General features: G+C 33.9%; 3 protein-coding genes and 2 long non-coding RNA genes across 12 annotated transcripts in view; 2 read left to right on the top strand and 3 right to left on the bottom strand.

Annotated features, from left to right (window-relative positions):
* Positions 1–5,834, bottom strand: part of LOC126922355 (integrin alpha-PS2) — a 74,745-nt gene extending 68,911 nt beyond the window's left edge. Inside the window, exon 1 of one of the 2 annotated variants that reach the window (XM_050734846.1) lies at positions 5,272–5,834. In XM_050734846.1, the coding sequence (XP_050590803.1) occupies positions 5,272–5,450 (179 nt within the window). In that variant the 5' untranslated portion in view covers positions 5,451–5,834. The remainder of the gene's footprint in view (positions 1–5,271) is intronic. The other variant, XM_050734847.1, reaches the window with a different exon arrangement.
* Positions 5,835–5,910: 76 nt separating this feature from the next.
* On the top strand, positions 5,911–8,844 carry LOC126922401 (uncharacterized). Of its 3 annotated transcripts, XR_007712723.1 has the most exons (4): positions 6,073–6,258; positions 6,667–6,915; positions 7,087–7,360; positions 7,718–8,844. It is a non-coding gene; the product is annotated as an uncharacterized LOC126922401 (long non-coding RNA). The 3 variants fall into 3 exon arrangements; XR_007712721.1 differs by lacking the exons at positions 6,073–6,258; positions 7,087–7,360 and adding an exon at positions 5,911–6,066; XR_007712722.1 differs by lacking the exon at positions 7,087–7,360.
* Positions 8,845–8,879: 35 nt separating this feature from the next.
* LOC126922363 (disks large-associated protein 5-like) lies at positions 8,880–12,054 on the bottom strand. Its single transcript, XM_050734887.1, has 4 exons — positions 11,733–12,054; positions 9,281–11,653; positions 9,091–9,210; positions 8,880–8,991 (listed from the first exon to the last, which is right to left on the bottom strand). The coding sequence occupies exons 1-4, from the start codon at positions 11,887–11,889 to the stop codon at positions 8,948–8,950; spliced, it is 2,694 nt and encodes an 897-aa protein (XP_050590844.1). The 5' UTR covers positions 11,890–12,054; the 3' UTR covers positions 8,880–8,947.
* A 932-nt stretch (positions 12,055–12,986) lies between these two features.
* LOC126922378 (NF-kappa-B essential modulator) lies at positions 12,987–18,693 on the bottom strand. 4 transcript variants are annotated; one of them, XM_050734928.1, is made up of 6 exons: positions 18,247–18,693; positions 14,670–15,001; positions 14,296–14,589; positions 13,690–14,241; positions 13,375–13,560; positions 12,987–13,284 (listed from the first exon to the last, which is right to left on the bottom strand). In XM_050734928.1, exons 2-6 carry the CDS (start codon positions 14,985–14,987, stop codon positions 13,162–13,164), a joined length of 1,473 nt encoding a protein of 490 aa, XP_050590885.1. In that variant the 5' UTR covers positions 14,988–15,001; positions 18,247–18,693; the 3' UTR covers positions 12,987–13,161. The 4 variants fall into 4 exon arrangements, with proteins under 4 accessions (XP_050590885.1, XP_050590886.1, XP_050590883.1 ...); XM_050734929.1 differs by lacking the exon at positions 18,247–18,693 and adding an exon at positions 15,304–15,523 and having other exon boundaries at positions 12,987–13,260; XM_050734926.1 differs by lacking the exon at positions 18,247–18,693 and adding an exon at positions 15,304–15,520.
* Positions 15,722–17,530, top strand: LOC126922399 (uncharacterized). 2 transcript variants are annotated; one of them, XR_007712720.1, is made up of 3 exons: positions 15,722–16,425; positions 16,516–16,826; positions 16,908–17,530. It is a non-coding gene; the product is annotated as an uncharacterized LOC126922399 (long non-coding RNA). The 2 variants fall into 2 exon arrangements; XR_007712719.1 differs by having other exon boundaries at positions 15,722–16,195; positions 16,307–16,826.
* Positions 18,694–19,734: the final 1,041 nt, after the last annotated feature.

Consider the following 19,734-nt stretch of genomic DNA (forward strand, 5'->3'; position numbering starts at 1 on the left):
CTACGTCTGAACCTACAACCTGTTCGTCACGTTTAAAATTACCATTATGTTTGCCTCTAGGCCGTTGCTGTAACAGTTTCGAGTGACAACGATTCGCGTGGTTGTAGCTTGTTTCCGAATACCATCTCGAGATTGGGAAACGCGTATTCCTGGCTTTCCAAATGGTTCGACCTACACCGCGCTTTTTCGTCCTTTCCCTCGTCGCGTACAACCTAAATATTTGTCATACGGTATTGATAAATATTTCAGTCTCCATACGATTACAAAACAATTACAAAAACTCGATCGCGAAATAAAACAACTGAAAACATAATCGCGAACGATAGTACTTTCGAAACTCGTTGCGAAATCGTCCACTTTTTGCTTACTTTGATACTACTCTTGAATTAGATCGCTACACGTACTATAAAACATCCAAAAGATATCTTTGAGAGATCCACGAGACACCTCTATACTGTCTGTACTGTCTTTCGTCTAGTCTGGCTCGCAACTAAAAGTAAAAAGTTTTATAATATTCCTCCATACAAATTGTGGACAAACTTGCCCTTCTCGATTGTCTGTACCAAATTTCATATTCAATGGCTTCGCCGAGCTTCTACGATAATCCTATTACGCGTATACGAAGAAACGATTCGAAGAGCCGTGAGGATACTTCGGTTTGGTACAGATAAAACGAAGATTACGCTAGAGATCGACATCGTAGACCGCTCGTGAGGACCGATACGACCGCAGATTAGCTGGGACCTCGTTGAAGCGCGCGCTCCCATGCATGAAAACGCGACGGGAGGGCGGCAGACGCAATTCCAAATTCCACGAAGAGCCGTCCAATTGGCGGAGAACGGGAGGATGGCAGGTTCATTGAGAAAACGGCGAGGCTCGGGTGAAACGGTAGATCGAACGAGCAGATTAACGCTGTATTAATCAGAGCAAAGCGAGAGCTACCAGCCGCCCACGTAACGGATGACCTAACATCCTGTATCACAGCCAACCTCGTGCTCTGAATCCGACGAACGTGTTGCTCGTTACCGCGTTTAGTGACAGACCTGTTTCGCCTATCGAGAAACGATCGAGAGCGAGAGTGACGATCATCTTCTACGCCATTCGAGTCTCTGCTACGGAATTCTGTTTTTCTTTTTCGAAGGCGAAACTTCAAACGAAAGTGCCGATAATGGAGAAGCGGTTCGGTAGCTTTGCTTCGACGGTGTTGTGCTGATTTCTCATCGCGTTCGATGAATAAAAGTTCTAGAACCGAACTGTAAAATGTTTTGTACAAAGGGAGATGGCGATTGACGCGTAATTACTTGCATCCCAACAAGTTCGTACAGATTATTCTACACTATTCTATCCTGTACGATTTTTTAATTCAATTTTTAACGCCTTATCTCCTAAATGGTTGTGGCGCTCATGCAAATTAGTAAATACGCGTTTCTTTTTATGAATCATGTCAATGATGATGTAATCCTGTGCCAGCTATTCCTCACCACTACACTTAGCAACGTACGAACGCACGTATATCTAGAATTTCAGAAGATTCTGCACTAATTGTAAAGTTGCAAATGATTCGTCGAGTTCAGCTTGTTTTTCCTCGAGTATGGCAATGCTTGTGTAGGAAGGAGTGCGTCCCTCTGTTACGGCTAAATCGCCAGCTTTCCGATATAGATCCTATTTCGGGAATCAACGCGAGAGCAGATCGACGACAGTACGGTAGCAACCTGGTACGTCCGCCTCGCGCCAGATTAACGAGGATGAACGCTCGTAAAGCTTCCACGAGCTGGCCTAAATATAAGCGCCTACGAAGTTGCTCGTAACGAACGATGTAATCCGGGCTTCCTGTGGCTTTGGATGTCCTGAACGCCAGTCCACAGATCCTTTTATTTCCTCTCTGATATTATGGCCGTCTATTGTTTTCCGAGACAACAATGTACGACGAACCGTGTAAGTAGCTGACGAGAGGAAACAGGACGAATTGAGAAAACTATCTGTAACTACGATATATCGTAGCTATCATGTCGATAGATCCATTACATATAACGTTAGATCGAGTAAACTATCAGAAAGGCACAACTATAGTAGAAAAACATCTGCGTTTCTACAAATAAAAAAGAAATCGCGTCGTTGAATAAAATTTATTTATGACTCTCGCGATGACTTTGGTCCCATCGATTCTATCTGTCCGTCGGATAAACTGTCCCGACAATCGACACCAACGAACGGAAAACTCAGCTCGCTTTCGCAAATCCCTCGAGCCTGTCAAATTATGCGGTCCGATCCAATTATCGGAATGAACGGTCGTGCGGCACCATTCTTAAAACTCACCGAGGTCGAAAACACGATCGCGAAGAAGATGGGCACGTTTACGAAAGCTGGAGGATTGGATTTGCATGCGCAGCAAAGATTCGATCCGGTAGTCAGTCGATGGCGTCTCTATCGACTTCCATCGCGTGGTAGCTTCGACATCCTTTAGATTCGAATACATTAGGTGGCCTGCACCTTAGCCGACCTTTCGCGCGGATTTTTCCGCACAGGACCGACGTAACCTGTGCTATTACTCGCGTTTCCTCGTTCTGTCGGCATTATTTATATCCATCGTCGCCGGAGGAGCTGGAGCAGAAACGTTTATTCGTGGGCCGCGTGACTCACGAGAGACACTGCTCGTACTCGAAACAACAACGAATATGTATACGGTATTAGTATAGACGATAGCGTAAACTGTGATCTTCTTCTTCGATAAAACGTTACGTTGCTACGTACAGCGATAAGCGTATACTTCGTTAAGTGGTCATGGGTCGATTTGATCTGGCTAGTTACCGAAACAGGTATACCTCTGGAAAATCCTTCAAAATAAAATTTGAAATTACTTTCCTAATTGTACCTACACCGAATTGTCTGCCAATTTCGTTATAAATCGTAATACTAACTTTCTTCGAGTTGGTGCTCTTATAAATTGCAGGAGAACGATATTTTTCGAGAATAGTATGGATTTCAGCAACAGATGAGAAGCGAAAATGAAAATTTATCTTGATCGAAGAAAACGAACGTTTTATACGTTATGATCTAACGCTTATCACCGATGGGTGTTTATGGGAGAACAGTTACGAGCGTCCGGATGAAACGGCAGAACTGACTCGCCTTGTTCTCGAAAGGGGACATAAAAGGAGAAACGATTCTAAGCTCTCCGAGAAGCACCTGTTATCCAAGGGTATGCCCTCGAACGTCATGGCACGGGGATAATCGATGAAGCAGATCCGTTTGCCAACGAGTCATCGACTGTGAATGATCGTAATTAGCAGTTGTTGCGAGTAATACCTTGTAGTGTATTAGTACTAATGATATTAAGATTTAGATCGTTTAGAGGCGATTATTGTCTCCAGATAAGATTACGTTCCAAGTATATAGTCGAAATTGTGTTACTAATATATTAATAATTAATCAAACTTACAAACAAAATTAAAATGTAACATTCTTTAAGGTAAAGTCTACCTTCTTAAAAAGACTCAAATATCACTGCTATCTTTGTAACTCTACTAGCTATCGCATTACACAAGCTTCGTAATTAATTCCATGGCGCTTTTAAATTCAACACTGCGATGCAAAATTAACCACGACAACGCTATTATTTCGCATCGTTTGGAGAAACACGACTGCATTCGATACGCTGAATTCGCCTATGATTAGAGAGATCGATCCTACGCTCCGAATGATTGTCGCGTGTTTGCAACAGAAGAAATTACACGCTTTCAAAGACGTCGTAGGCAAACGAGAGTCGATATTTCATTAGCGGGGTTCATTATCCGACGAACGCGGTGAAACAGCAGAAGTCGCTTTGCTATTTAGATTCTGGCACGAAGATTTAATAGGATGGCGTGATCATCCTAAATTCGTGGGAGTGTCTTCCATTTACGCGATGATAGATATCGCCGATACATTCAATAAATGATCCGCCATCATCTTCCCGAATACCTATCAAAGTTGTTAGAAAATCGTTCGAAAACGAGAAAAATATTTCATCCGCTTAAAGTATTTTCTCGTTTCTTGTATTTTAATGCCCGGTTTTTCTTGAATACGTTTACGCGATAAATGTAACTCAGAAGGTGCGTTAATACCACTTACGTAGCGAGTTAATGTTCCTTCCGTCAGCGGAATTGCGCTTCTTCGCGAACGGAGGACGCGCATAAACTAAAATATGCAGCAGACATTTAACAACGATGATTCAGAGCCACGAATTGTTCGATACACGGATTCCTGAAATTATGTGGGTCACGGGTTACCGACGAAAAAATTCTCGGACTCTGACACAATACCGAGAAATCTTAAACGGCGAACGGCCCATAATTGGTAAAAATGTTAATCGAGTTTTGTTTTTAAGCGAAATATTTAAAATCTGATTCGACGTGCAAGTTATAAACGATAGTGAAAGTGAAACGCTTGTTATACGATGAATATTTTTACCTTCCGTAACTTTGATCAAAATGCGAGGAAAATTCGATGTGTACTCATATCTTTGCCAAGAATTATGTGTCATCAAATTACACATCGCCCACTTAAAACTATGACCCAACCTGTTGGTGATTTGTAGCGTACCGAGTCGTTTATGATTTTACTTTACCTTTACGCAAGGTCGATCGATTCCATGATTAATTCATAATTTTATTATATGATGATAACGATGATGATAATAATAATATTGTTTTATATTTTAGTCCCTTACAGGGAGATTGTTGAGTTCTTATTTCCAATTTCTTAGTTCTTTCTTAGTTGATATTTATCAATCCCGAAGTTTATATCGCAATTATTTGTTTATTCATTGTTTAGCGTAGATAATTAGCATTCAAAAAATATTTTGGTTTCACCTATTTATTTATCGTAATGAAACAGCCGAATTGAACGAGTTCGAAATGAACAATCGTAATAGTTTCAAAATATCTTCAATGATATTTTTCGACGTAACTAAGCTATGTTTGGACAAATGTTCAGGAAACAATAAATTTCAACAATCGCAAACGACTCGCATACCCTTCAAAATCAATCGTAAACAAAGTAGGCTGTTCCCTCTTGCACGATCGAAAGTATTTTTCTAATACGACGATCAGAATTTATTTTATCGTAACTTTAAGTACCAAAAAAAAAAAAAAACAAAATTGCATTATAAGAATTATAGACACGCAGAAACCTTTCGTCTCGATAACATTTTTGCACAACAACTTTAATACATTGTAGTGCAAGAGGAGCCATAAATAAGCAAAAATCAAAGAAGGGAAGATAAAGACTCACCATCCTCGACCATATCTATCCCGGTACACGGAAACAGCGAATCCAAACATGGATCTGGTCTCGTTTCGATAAACCGCATAATGTTTCGTCTCCACGTTAAACGCGTCCGAACACCAGGGTGGCGAGCCGACGATGAAGATCAGGCCTATTAGACCCGCGATAAAATTCGTGTACCACATGCTTGCACGTTTTGCCACTTGACCACACGTTCAGTCGTTCTCATGCACGAAGAATAGGTTCGACTCGATAAACTGTCATAAGCGCGTGCACGACGATCAAGATCGATCCTCGCGATCGATGGAGCAATGGTGATGGTCGGTCAGGGTGTCGGTGGTAATAACGGTCGTACCATCGACGACATGTGACATTCACGAGGTCCTCGAGGCACTATGAAACAGACACTCGATATGAGACGACGGACGGAAACGATGGAAGTAGGGGCACAAGAGAGTCGGGGACGTCTGCTTGACGGACGGCCGCGGACAGACTGAGTAGAAGTCTGTTCTTTCGGTTACTCTTCGCTCTCTTGACTCACGAGGGCTGCAACTCCCACCCACCGTACGCGGTTCCGAAGTTGCGCTCCGCTTCGGCGTGCTTGCGTACCGCAACTAAGCTCGCCACGACCCAATCGGCCTCTGCTCTCTGCTCTCGTCTCGTTCCCGCTGTCTTTTTTCTGCGTTTCTACTCGCCGCTGTGTTTAATCGCTCGATGCTGTTTTGAAACGATATCGAACTTGCCAGCCTATCGACGAACGCGATGTGCATCGATCGGAATCGCGAAACGAATGGAGAAAAGGTAAGATTTTGAAATGGGGCGATGAAGAGACAATGATAAGGACGATATGACAGAACATTGCGTAACGATCTTTTCGTATACTTTTTATAAGCTGAACGAGAGAATGTTAAAAATATGATCGTGTGTTTAATTTTTTATTTATTAGGACGTATTCGTTAGGAAAATGTGAATTGCAACGATAACATTATTTTGGTAGGTATATTAGTTACGTAAATGAAGCGATAGCTTTCGTGTAAGGATTTTTACGGAAAATCCCAGAACTTTTTGAAACGTTTTATGCTTTTATAATTAGCAGAAGAATTGAAATTATTTTGAATCGGATAAATATAAAAGAAACAGTAAAATTAAAGAAATAACGAAATTACGTGAGAATAGAAAAAGAGAACGTTGCATAGAAGACTCTTCTATCCTTGTTTAGCTGGAAATGCGCACTCACGCCACTCGCTGATCGGTGTTACGTTAACATATTTATCGTACGATTATGCACGCGTTATTAGACAAAGATACAAGGCGTCTCTGTGCAGCATTCTCTTTCTAATGCTATATCGCTTTTTCGGCTTGCTCGCGTACGCTATCCTTACATCTCTATGTTTGTTACAGTCGTGCGTGTAAAAATAGCATCGTCCGCTTTTGTCATTTTCCCCGGGAAGATGGTAATTTAGAAATTGGAAAATAAATTATATCAGGAAGATATTATCGCATGCTTCGGTGCATGGGTGAAAGTTCTAAAAGTGGGCACTGTATCGTCGTCTATGAGAGTATGCTCGTTACACTTTACAGAAGAAAATTATATCCCAGGGGCGGACTGCACATCGGAGAGTTTGAAAAAGCTCCAGCAGGTTTGTAAAGGTTTGAGGTTCTACGTATAATTTAATTATTGAAATAAAAATAGAGAGCCGGTAATCATGTCGGTAATCTGCTGATAAAAATTTCCCAGTCCGCCCCCGTTTTATCCTATTAAATATATATTATTGTAATTATAGATAAATATTAATTGTACATAAAATTTATGATTTTTAGGAGATCGTACCGAAAATTTCTCTGCATCCTCTCCTCTAGATTATAAAAGTATAGTCGCGTGTGTCGTTTAAAGTTTAAAGAATACAACGATTCTAATAATCAATCTCCTAAGCTATTTAATTGATACAGAGCCTAGTGTATCAATGTTCAAGCTACTAAATGAGGGGAAAGATATTGAATATCTCACAAAAGTTCTCAAAGCACATAACTCTCAGAAACACTCGACGAAGTTCGAGCGTAATATACCTAATGAAGATTTTAATGAAGACCATCGGTAAAGCTTTTACTTTGGGGTGTAGCGCACATGAATTTACAAATTTTGTGCATAGAAAATCGCATTATTTTTGCAATTAAGAAATTGTAAAATGTGTTATTTTAAAATCGTTAAAGTCAGTCGTTTTAAATGAATGAATAAAGAGACCGAAGGACCTATTCTCAGTGGTTTGCCATCTTAGCGCAAAAGGATTGAAATCTAAGCCATGTCTCCATTAAGATTGCCACTTTAAAAAATTCTTTTAAAAGTTATAAATATGAATATCGTTGAACGTATTGAAACTATGGAAATTATAAAAGATAAAACGTTAAATTTTTAGATGAAAATTATTCAATTGTATATTCTATTGCTTTCCAGTTCCAGGTTCCTGGTGGCTTTTGGCACATGGCAGACTGAAGAGTTCGTCTTTGAATTAAACAAAGACCAGAAACAACGGCTTAAACATCGGCATATGAGATCAAGACCGGCGAGTTTAGCTAACAAATCACACTGGTTGGCAGCAAACCACCTATTTGACGGTGGCTGATTGTTCCGAAGACTATATCTCTTGATAAGTTTCATGTAGTCATACAATTGGCTATGGATTGAAAAAACTACCATCTGCACATTTTTGCAAAGAGGAATTTGTAATACGGCAATCTATCAGAAGAGGATTTTGGCACCTCAGATATTAATGATGCAAGTATATCGTTAAAAATAATTCTTCGTACGGAAGAGGATAAAGTAAATTATGTATATGACTTGGGGAGGTAATTGAGATCATGCGATTCATTATTCGATCAGGTATTGTCTCATATTTCGATATGCATCAAGGAAAAAAAGATGTGTTAAGGGTATTACGAAAAGCTTGAAAACGTCCGTGATGTTAACAATTCGGAGCAAGAAGAGTAACATGACTGGCTGATACGCGATATAGAGGAGCGAAAATATGACCTTAAAGCAATTAATCTGCGTTTGGCTAATCTTTATTCCTAAATGGATAGTCAGTCAAAGGAAAATCTCTCAGGATGACTTCATTGGCTATATATTTATCCGATTAAAAGTGACGGTGGTTTTTGATAAATCAATAAGTCACATTGTCATGCAAGGAAATAACCATAATCTATCACGATAAGGTCAATAAGAAATATTTTTGAATATTTTCTAAACAGAATTACCTAAATTAACATGAATCCAATTTAACTTGAACAAATACGAAACGCGTGATTAGAAATATTTATTGAATATACATATTATTCGTTGATATTCAATTATAGCGCCTATCTATTTCATCAACTTTGTAAACATGTATATACCTACATAAACATTACCTTAACGATAATTCCGTTTTATTAACGTATATAAATTATACAATACACATAAATTTACAATCTAAATCATGTGCAAGTATTATTTTAATTCTTTGTAAAGAATGTTATGCAATTAAAATGCATTTAGCTCCTATTATATATCTAAAATAAAATATTAAGGTTGGACAACAGCAATAGTTGCAATAAAAATAATCCATATCAAACATCAATTAGAAATCATAAAAACTTATTGTATCTTTATCTCCAGCCAGTTACACAAATTTCATAATACCGAATATTATAATTTCTTGTTTTGTGATCTCCTGCTGATACGTTGGGGCGCTAAAATCGAATTATAATTATATACAAATATATATCTATAAAAGAAAATATATACATAATATCAAATTAACAAAAGTTAAAATAAAATTATTTAATTACGTTTCTCTTCTGTTCCCAAACTAGAGGTTTCCATTGACATACTCCTACTTTTACGTTTACTTTTTTTAACGTGAGGAGTCACAGGTTGGGTTGGTTTATTCGTCCTACTACACTCTTTTTCTGAAATAAAACATGTTCTTTTAATCATTGCATTTAAAGACAAAATATTATGTACTTTATATAAAATTACCTATGCCAGAAAATTTTACACTTTTTGTGGATCTTCTCTTGTCACTACTTTTATCCAAACATATGTCATTACAACTATAACACAACAACTCTATATTTGTCTTTTCATTATTACTAGAATTTAGTTTAAAACGACTTTTTCTTCTTCTCCTATCTATAGGAGTTTCATTTTCTTTATGTTCTGTTTCTTGTATATTAACAGATACTTTTCTGGAAGATCTTCGCCTAGGTGTAGGTGTTTCTGTTGAAGTAACAATTCTATTTCTCAATATTCTTACATTGTCAATTTGTTCATTTGTTTCCTCGTTGCTACTTATAGAATATTTTTTTAATTTGTCATTCAATGTACTTAAATCTATATCGTCTGAAATTTCTTCGTTAGTTTTATTTAATGTGAAGGTTCCATTTAACACTGACTCATCCTCGTCCACTGCATTTTGTCTGGTGATCTTCCTGAATGGTGTATTACAACTTTTATTTGCTTCTTGTAATGGTGTAGCTTTTTCTATGCTTATAATCGGTATTTTATGAATGTTCCTGTTTGCCGAATTTCTACTTCCCAGAGATTTTTTGATTTTGTCTTCATCATCGCAATCATCCGTATCAGAATTACTGTCATCGAAATAAAGCTTTTTTTCTGCGTTAATTTTCATTTCTGTACTATCAAAGCTATCTATCCTTGATAACGCTACAGCTAAATCCATCTTTGTCTGTGTTTCTTCGTCAATTGATACTTCGTTTAAAATTATATGATCATTAAAATTAATTTTATTTGCGGATTTTACTGTTGATTCTATTTCACTTAAATTTTTTTGTTGTTTCAATATACTCTTTCCTGGTGTTCGATTAGAATTAATGTAGGATATTGAATCATCTAACTGAATCTTTGGAGTTTTACACATCTGACTTATCTTTATTATTGTTAATGGACTCTTTGCTATCTTTGGTGTTTCAGATGATTGTACCTTTTGCAGTAAACTTAATCTTTTATCATCTCTCGCAGATATAATTTCATTTTTACCGGAATTAATAGACCTAGATTTAAGTTCTTTTGCATCACCACTATTTCTCAACTTCATTTTCTTTTTTGCTAAGAAAGCTCTAACAGAACTGGGCTTCGTTGATACAACTTTCTTTTTAACAATTTTTTTTTTAGCAACTGGTCTCTGAGCAAACAATTCTTCCTCTTTCCAAGCATGTGCACGAAGCTTTTCTAATTTTTCAAATCGTACATCACAGTTTTTCACTTCTATGTACATCATGTCCCAAAATCCTTGTAAATCCTTACATGTAACTAACATTTCACCCTTTCCTGTTTCACAATCACTAACTAATCTGCGAAATCTTTCAAATTTTTTGCTTATTAACAAATTTGTTTGCCCAATAGCTTGATTTATTTCATACTGACCATCATCTGTAGTGTCAGGCTCTGTTTTGATTTCTGCCCATTTTTCACATAGTTCATTTAATCTATTTATTTCTTTATTCAAAAGAAAATGAAAATATTGTGCAGTACGTTCTTCTTCTTCGATCGAAATATTTAAATTTTTCATAACTGTATCTTTTGTAGGAATATCGTTGTCTGAAGAACGAGTAAGACTAAAACCTCGTCTTAACTGTTGTTCTTTTCTGGCATTACTTTTTCCACGACTAGAAACTATATGAGGTGAAAAAAAAGCTGGTTCGCATGGAGAACTTGACCATATAGATGTAGACATATTATTGTCTAAAGAAGAGGCTGCTGCTGTGATGCTGTTATTATTATGTATTTCATTATCATTTGATGTTTCCTTATCACTAATTGATAATTTTAATGATATAGATTCCTCAGAACTATCTTTTGTATCAGCCATTGATAAATGATCCTTTTCTTCAATAAACTCTGTACTATGGTTTTTAATACTAGCCCTTGTCATTTTTGAAGGAGAACTTAAAAGTTGACTTAGTCTGGCAGGTGACATACTTTGTACGACTACTTTCCCAAATAATGGCATTTTAGGCAATCCTGGTGGAGCTTTAAATTTATGTCCCTCAGGGGCAAAAGATTGCACTTCCTTTTTATGATTCTTGTGATCTTTATTTGGTACATTTAAATTCTTACTTGAATTTTCTGCATTTTTCTTCTCATTTGCTTTATTCATCAATCGCTTCTCTGTCGCCCTTGTTATTCGTTTTGGAAGAGGCTTAGAAGTAGTGGTAAGTGTATTAACTGGTGTAGCTGTTGTAATTGGCGAATATATTTTATGATGAACAACTCCAACTATAAACGGTCGTTTTTTTGTACGTTGTTCAACCTTCTTACGTTTTTCACGTTCGGCTTTCCATTTTTCAAGTCTACGTAGACGGTCTTCTACAGCAGGATCAGTCTGTGTTTCTGAAATTAAATTTTAATTAACTAATAGTAACAATTTTTAATAATTATTCATAAAATTTTAATAGAGTTTAATACAAACTTTCATCTTGAATATTTATTGCAGTGTTTGATAGATTGCGATTTTCATTAAAAGTCTTTGCTCTATAACTTTTACGCGACTCTTTATATCTTTCAGCGCGGATAATACGATTTTTTTCTGTATTTCCAGCATTACATGCTTTGTATTTCTTTAACATCGCTATTTTATTTTATACTTATTTTAGGCTGCCGACGAGATTAAAACGTATCTTTCCTTTAACCGTTTGTGGTTCAACGGAAAACAGTTTAAACATACTACGCTATAGAAGTGCTACCAACAGCAATGAAAGCTATGTTCTTACCAATTCCTTTCAAATTTTAATCTTCGCTGATATTAATTTATCCGAAATGAAAGTATAATTCCATTTATGACTCTTCCTTTAACTTTACTGTAAAAATTTCTTCGTTAATAACTCATTATAAACTAAGAAAAGAAGACTAAAAGAATATTTAATACCAACATAAGAACTTTTTTTATGAACGAAACCTGTAAAATTGTATAATATAATCTCCTATAATATACACTCGTTAATAATTCGAGATTAATTATGAAACAATATAGAAACCAAACAATATCATTATATTCATAAAATGTAGTTTAAATAATTTGCATTAAAATTTGGAGCTATTAAAAATGCTTAGAAGCTACTTACAGTGTTCATAATACCAGCGATGAAATCATTTTTGCATTTTTTTTTTAAATTTATAACAACAATATTTTTAAAGTTACGGTTTGTATAAGATATAATGAAGAAAATGGAGAGATAGACAATTAATATAAAAAATTGTAAATTAAAGTTTTTAAAAAGTGTTATTTGTGCAATGTTAAACATGAAATTAAAAAACTGGACATAATATATACAAGTTCGAAATAATCTTCCAGTGCGCCAATGTTAGTTTAAATTTTTATATAACGGTGACTTTCGTTTTCAAGAATCTTTACACTCATACATAAACATATATTCTCTTTATTATTCCAATCTCACATGCGAATTTTATTTGTTCTTCAAATTATGCATTTCAATAATTAGTTAGGAAAATGAAAAACTTTCTATTTTTTACTAAAGAAAAACTTTCAGTCTATATGTATTATTTTGTAATAAGTACATATATCTTTTCACACGTATTTTTAAATGTATTTTAACGGATTCTCCATATTAACATAATTAAATACTTGGATTTGTTATTAAATCATAAGGAAAATCCTTTTCTTTTATTTAAGCATGTCAGAATTTGGAGGAAATAAATCATGCACTTTATATTTAATACTAAAATTTAAATAATTTTATTTTATCTTATTTACAACTTCTATTACAATAAAATGTATGTCGTTTAATATAACATTAATGGAAACATTTTTATATCTATCAATATTTCCATTTTTATAATTATACATGTATTTAACAAAATATGTATTTCAAGATTTTGCACTAGTCCAAACTTAAACAATCATTAACATGAACTTCCAGTACATGTACATTTGGGAATGTACGATTACAGTTTGGACATGATAATGATAACAATGGGGGCTGTAATTGTTCAATAATATTTGTCTAAAATTGAATAGATATAACATAATTTCTGATATATCACAAATAGTCAAATTATATATCCATAAAGCATGGAAACATTTGGTAACTTACTTGACTTCCAGACGTAGTTAGAGATTCAATTTGTTGTTGTAGTCGCTCGTTAAATTCTATTTGTCTTTGTAAATCCGCATTTAATGAATTTTTCTCTTGTAATAACATCTCCCTGAGTTTTCTCTCCTGCTCAAAATCTTCTTCATAAAGTTCTAACTGTGCTCTCAGCAAAGTGTTATCTTCCATCTGCATTAATGATGAAAGATTATTATTACATTTATTAAAAGATTATTATTAAAAGATTATTATTACATTTATTATTACATTTAGAAAAAAGTATTTAATTCTAATTTTTATTGAATAAATCATACTTACATATTGTGCTAATTCTTTCTGCAACTCTTTTATACATGCTTTCTTTTCCTGTACACTTTCATGCATTACACCAATTTCAGTAATTAGCTGGTTATATTTTGTTTGAAATTTTTCCTTTTCTGATTCTAAAGATTTTTTATGATAAATTTCATATAATTGACTTTGTTGGTCCAAAGATGTTTGTTCTTCCTGTAAACTGATTTTTTCTTGCTGTAGAAGTTCTTTAGCACTGTTTAAATTTTTATATTCTATTTCTAAGGTCTTTTTTTGACTGTCAAGCATCTTCTTTTCTTCTTCAAGATTTTCTCTCTCTTTCTGAAGTGCGATTCTTTCTTCTTCAAAAAATCGTTTATTATCAGCGTTTTCTATTTCTGATTCTGCAGTTTTTTCAATGGATTCTGAAGTCCCACTTTCATTTAGTATTTTTTCTTTGTTGGCATTTTCATTCAATATCGAGTCTAATTCACGGCAAATTTGTTCGCTAAGTTGATTTTCAAGAATAGACACTTTTTCCTCTCTTGCCGTATCTTGTTTGTCATTTGCATCAAGGAACTACAATAGAATAGCAATATTAACAAATGTATAAAGAAAAAAGATATAACATACCTCATATCCCATTTCCGAATGACTAGTTAGTTCAGAGCTAAGTCTCATTTTCAGGTCCGTATTTTCTTTTTTAAGGTAGTTTATTAATTCTCTAGTTTCAGCAAATTTTTTCTTATGATTTTGATGTATTCTCATAATATCTTCTTGCCATGTCGCTAGTGTGTTAAATTGTTGTTTCATAGCTATATTATTCTGTTTCAAAGTTTCCTTTAATTTTGTGTTTTCTTGTAACACCTCATTTAACTTTTTATGTACTTCTACCGAATCCCACGACGCTATCATAGAATTATAGTCCTGCATATAAAATTAAATTTAAACAAGTCTATTGGAGTTAATTTAGGACATTAAATTTTAGTCAATTAACAGATACGTACAATAGACATACACTTTTGTTGAATATCAACATAAGATGCAATTGATGATTGTTGGATAGTATCCAGTGAATCTTTACCTAGCACCACAAAAGATAATGATGTATCATCTTCATCAACAGCACAAACGTCTTTAGCTGCTGCTTTACAATACAAAGGTGCATCCTCGTCCAATTTGAATCTAGCCTTTCCATTATTTACAATAAACCCAAGATTCTGCAAATAGCTTTCTGGCTCGGCATATAGTGTTGGATTAATATTCAATAATTTGGTTGAGTTCTCCTCTTCTGATATAGATTTTTGTTTTTTATTAAGCTCCATGGTTAAAAAATCATCTGTATCAACATTTTGATATTTTTATGATTTATTTTGATAATCTAAGTACTTGTTGATATTACAAAATGTCCAGTAATTATAGTTTTATATGTATATTTTCTTTAAATTACGATAAACTATAATTTAAATTTAAAATAATAATAAAAACAGTTTTCAAAGTTACTTACAATTACTTACAGTTACTTACAGTTAAAGTTACAATTAATATTAGAATTTAGATATATTTCTTTCCTCGCGACGAATAAGTGACAGTTAAGATAAAATATTTTTTATTCCAGATTTTGATAAAATCCAGGCTTACCAGAACCACTGTTTTATAAATATGACGTCGTAGAAAACCGACAGTTCATTCTATTTCACTTTGTATATGTTGATGAATTATATGAATGATAGCGCTACAAAGCGATCATGTCCAATTATAAAATGAATTAATTTCTTAATAAACAGAAATATTTCTTAATTTATTCTATTATCGACTTTTATTTGTGAAAATTAACTTTTGGCAGAGAGAAGAATTTTTGGTTTCAGATTACGTTTGGAATAAATATATACTAAATAGAAACCCTAGATAACTGATTCACACAAAATGTCGGACTTTTTCTTACCAACTGTGCAAATATTTCACTATTTAGAGTTTATTTCTAACAATATTTTACCAGTTTATACTAGAGAGGAAATGAGAGTGTAAGGTGTTAGTGTTAAATTATTAAAATAAGAAGTTTATATTCAATATAATTCACCTACGTGCCTTAAATATTTGGGACTATTCCATGTTTTCGCTACAAAAGTGATGTATTATATGAACAATAAATTTAAATAACATAGTAAATCTTTATTTCTGACATATTGTACCAGGCCTCTACTCTAATATTTATATATTCCAAATGAATGAATGAAATGAATAGAAAAAATAGTTTATGCCATTCATTTAATTGATACATCTATATTTATCTTTACTTCATAAAATTAGTACTTAAAATAAGATTGATCAAATTTATTAATACGAACATAAACCATTTTCTTCACCCGTTGAGAAACTACGATCGTTAGGGTGAAATGTTAGGGGAGTTAATTGGATTAAAGTGTCCTTTTAAACGCGCAAACTCTTCAAATACTACATGAAAGAATCAGGAATTGAAGTTTCTTTGCAGTGAATGTGCACATCCAAAATCCCTTTCTTTGGCTCCACCCCGGTAGAACAAGATACTATGGACATTATGAATTTACCATTTCAAAAATTATGCATACGTAAAATTGAGCATTTTTAACGCATAGATTTGTCTAACATTTAACGTTTATTTTAGTGTATTTTACGCGGTTCTTTGATGCCATATTGGCTTTTATTCGAGAAGAGTCGCTGGCTGTAAATAAATATGAAATAAAACACGTTGGTAACGGCCATTTTGCGGCGGGATTTTAAATGGTGAGTATCGGATTAGTTTTGAGTTATCCTTTACTTTCTTGCTGCCGTGAGGACAATACATTCTGTACCTCGTCCAATGTGCTATTACAGTATTACATGTGGCGGTATCCCGTAAGGTGACAAATTCGTTATCGCTTGCAACGTGACGATTGAATTGAATATAATTCTCATATTTGTTGTAGCAAATCGTAGAAAACGTAAGAGACACACTGATTTTTCTCGTGATCGGTATTTCAGAATGTGAGATACAAATAAATAAATAAATCCCATAATAAATCCCGTATAGTGTCAGGTTTATTCTGTATTTAGTCAATGATTAAGTCAATGACTCGACACACATAAAATTAAAATTACCGTCCCATTGATGCGCTTATGTAACGAAGCAGTACGTCATTCACACGGTGAGTATGTTAGATATATATATATATATTGCGAAAGAATGATAACGATTTGATTCAACATACTAAAATGTATTATTACAGGTTCAATGTATATTATCGGATGACAGTTAAAGACTAAAATGTAAAAAAATAAGATTAAAAATTATTCAATGTTCCCTAGAAATCAGCAAACTTGTTCACGCGGACGTATGAAAGTATAAGATCCTCTAACCGTTAATGCAATGATGCATGTCCATCAACTTATTTTATATAAAAGAAAAGGAGTAGAAGATCGTGAAATTCCGTGCTATAAATGATCCTTTGATACTTTATAAAAAAAGTTGTAGACTTCAAAACAGTCTACTCACAACAACGTATAAAAGAATATCAAAGTTCGCTCTATGGAATTTGCGAGTGCAGGTGATTAACGTTTCCTTAATTAATCCAACAAATGATCTGCATAATTGAAGAAGAATAATACAGAAAACATAAAGTGCATGATGCATGCAGTATTTCTTTCCTTCAGTTTCGTAATCAATTAGTTGTTGCTGACGAAAGTGTTGGATGTACTATTAAAGTATAAATATAATCTCGTAAACAAGAGATAATTAATTTTTCTGTTCTCTCGAAAATATTTTCTTTTTTACGTCATATACAAAATAAAAAATATCTTCGAAGCGGCTCGATGTAAATTTAAAGCAGTTATACAATTTGATATCTCCATATCATATGACTTCTTATTTTTGTTATTTTAAGTTTTCTATCTAGCCTAAATTATCGATTAATAATCATTTATTTCTCGTTTTACGAAGGATTTACAATTTTGTAATGCAATAATTTTGAAGAAATATTTAAATTCGTTATTTCTTACGCTACCTCGTTTTTTTTCTTTTTTTTTTTTTAGAAACATGCATAATGATATGCAATATCATTCGTAGAAATCGAATATTGAACAGTTGCATCGTATGATATGTTAAGGAGAAATGGACACGTTAGGTCAGGCAGACGCCTACCGGCTGACGGTATACTATCCCTGTCTTATTCTACTGATTTCCAAACCGAACTACATAGTATATATGGATTTTATCTCATACATAACCCATAAAAGAGTCAATATTTTATTGAATTGTGCATATATTTTTGCATAAACCAGCACTAGTGATCGTTAAAATTATATTGTAATAAAAATTAAACGAATATTTGAAGATTATTTTGCGCCGATACGAAGACAACGAATATGTTTCTCCAAACGATGATATTAACGTTATCGTTATATTAACGTTAATATTTTATTACGAGTTACTTTTATATATCAGTCTTTCTTTACAGTCAGTAAGTAGTGGCACTTTAAATGATAACTTTACTTTTGAAATTGCGTTGTTCTATGATATCAGTTTATCAGTAAATATTAGAGTTGCGCAACAAAGCTATGGGAACCCACCTTCTTAGATTTTCTGCTAGATATATACAGTATTAGATATATGCAGATATATGCAGGTTATTTATTGATAACATTTTCGATGCCTCTACATCATCCGTTATCAATCGGACTCTCACGATATTCCTGGCACACGTAAATACAGGCTTATTTTGTAGTGAGTGAAAGAACGATTTCTAAATGTAAACAAATGTAAACAAATACTTTCAGTACTATTCCTCTAAACAGGAGATTACAGTCTCAATATAGAATTACTTTAAACATGTGATATCGATATATGATACACGATTTATCTCAACGCGATAAATGTTTGCACCAAGATTGGATGTTATAACGATATACAAAAATGAATATGTCACAAATTTTTGTAACTAGAAGTAGAATTAATGGTAAGAAGAACTCGGTAACTGCACTATGAAAAGACTTCGTCAAAAGTGACGCGATTGGCAGATCCGATTTTGACGTAAACTCACGCGATACATTATTATTATTAGTACCTACTAGTGTCATTTTTGAATCCTTGATAAGAAACTGTCAAATGCTACTATATTGTATGCTATTTTCTAAAGAAACTTGCAATACCTTTTAGTAAGCAAAAAGACATGCGTATTCGAGAAATGATTATCAAAGCAAATAGCTGAATTGGGTATAATTTTTTTTCTTCCGTTGCAAATTATAATTGACGTAAGATAGATAGCGACGTATATTATGTAATCGAAGCTATTGAGAATTATTTATATGTATTTATCGAAAATATAAAATTTCCACGAATATTTTGAAAGATTTAATAATATTTTGGTTACACGAGGTATGAATATTTAATTTATTAATTGTATGGAGCATAGTTCAGGAAAGCACGTGATCTGGCTTATTGTTACGAACTCGTACTAACGGACTATGAACTCTAATTAATATGCACACATGTAATTATATTAGCATAATTAAATAAGAAACGAAATGTGAACGTAAATGTAATAACTTCGATTAATCACATGGATAATTAAGACATAAAAAGATATTACATATATAAATAGGTATGATTATATCGTATATAGATGGATCTTTTCCCCTAAAAGGGCTACATTTGAAAAATATGACTTTCTATTAATCTATTTAATAATACTATCAAACTCGGTTGGCCTTGCCGTTGTTAATATGTTACGCTGCTAACTAAACTTTATTTGTTTCTTCTAGACCAGACACTCGACGGTACAATGTGAGTATCTCGGTAAGAGTAGCGGCGAGAGCTTGAATCTCAACTTCGATGCGATTCGAGATATTTACAAATTCGCCAAGACTCACGATTTTTAAAATTTACAAAATCTATCGCGACTTTCAAAACTCATCGAAATTTTAGAGAGCGAAGCCTGGCGAGCCCTCAAGATTCAACACTCATCGAGACTTTTAGAAGCTTCAGATCATGTCCAAACTCTTCGTCTCACTATGTGTACATGTTCGAAACGACCCGAATCGTTTCAGAACACATCACCA

Source organism: Bombus affinis, chromosome 12 (genome assembly GCF_024516045.1).
Source record: "Bombus affinis isolate iyBomAffi1 chromosome 12, iyBomAffi1.2, whole genome shotgun sequence".
NCBI classification, from domain to species: Eukaryota; Metazoa; Arthropoda; class Insecta; order Hymenoptera; family Apidae; genus Bombus; species Bombus affinis.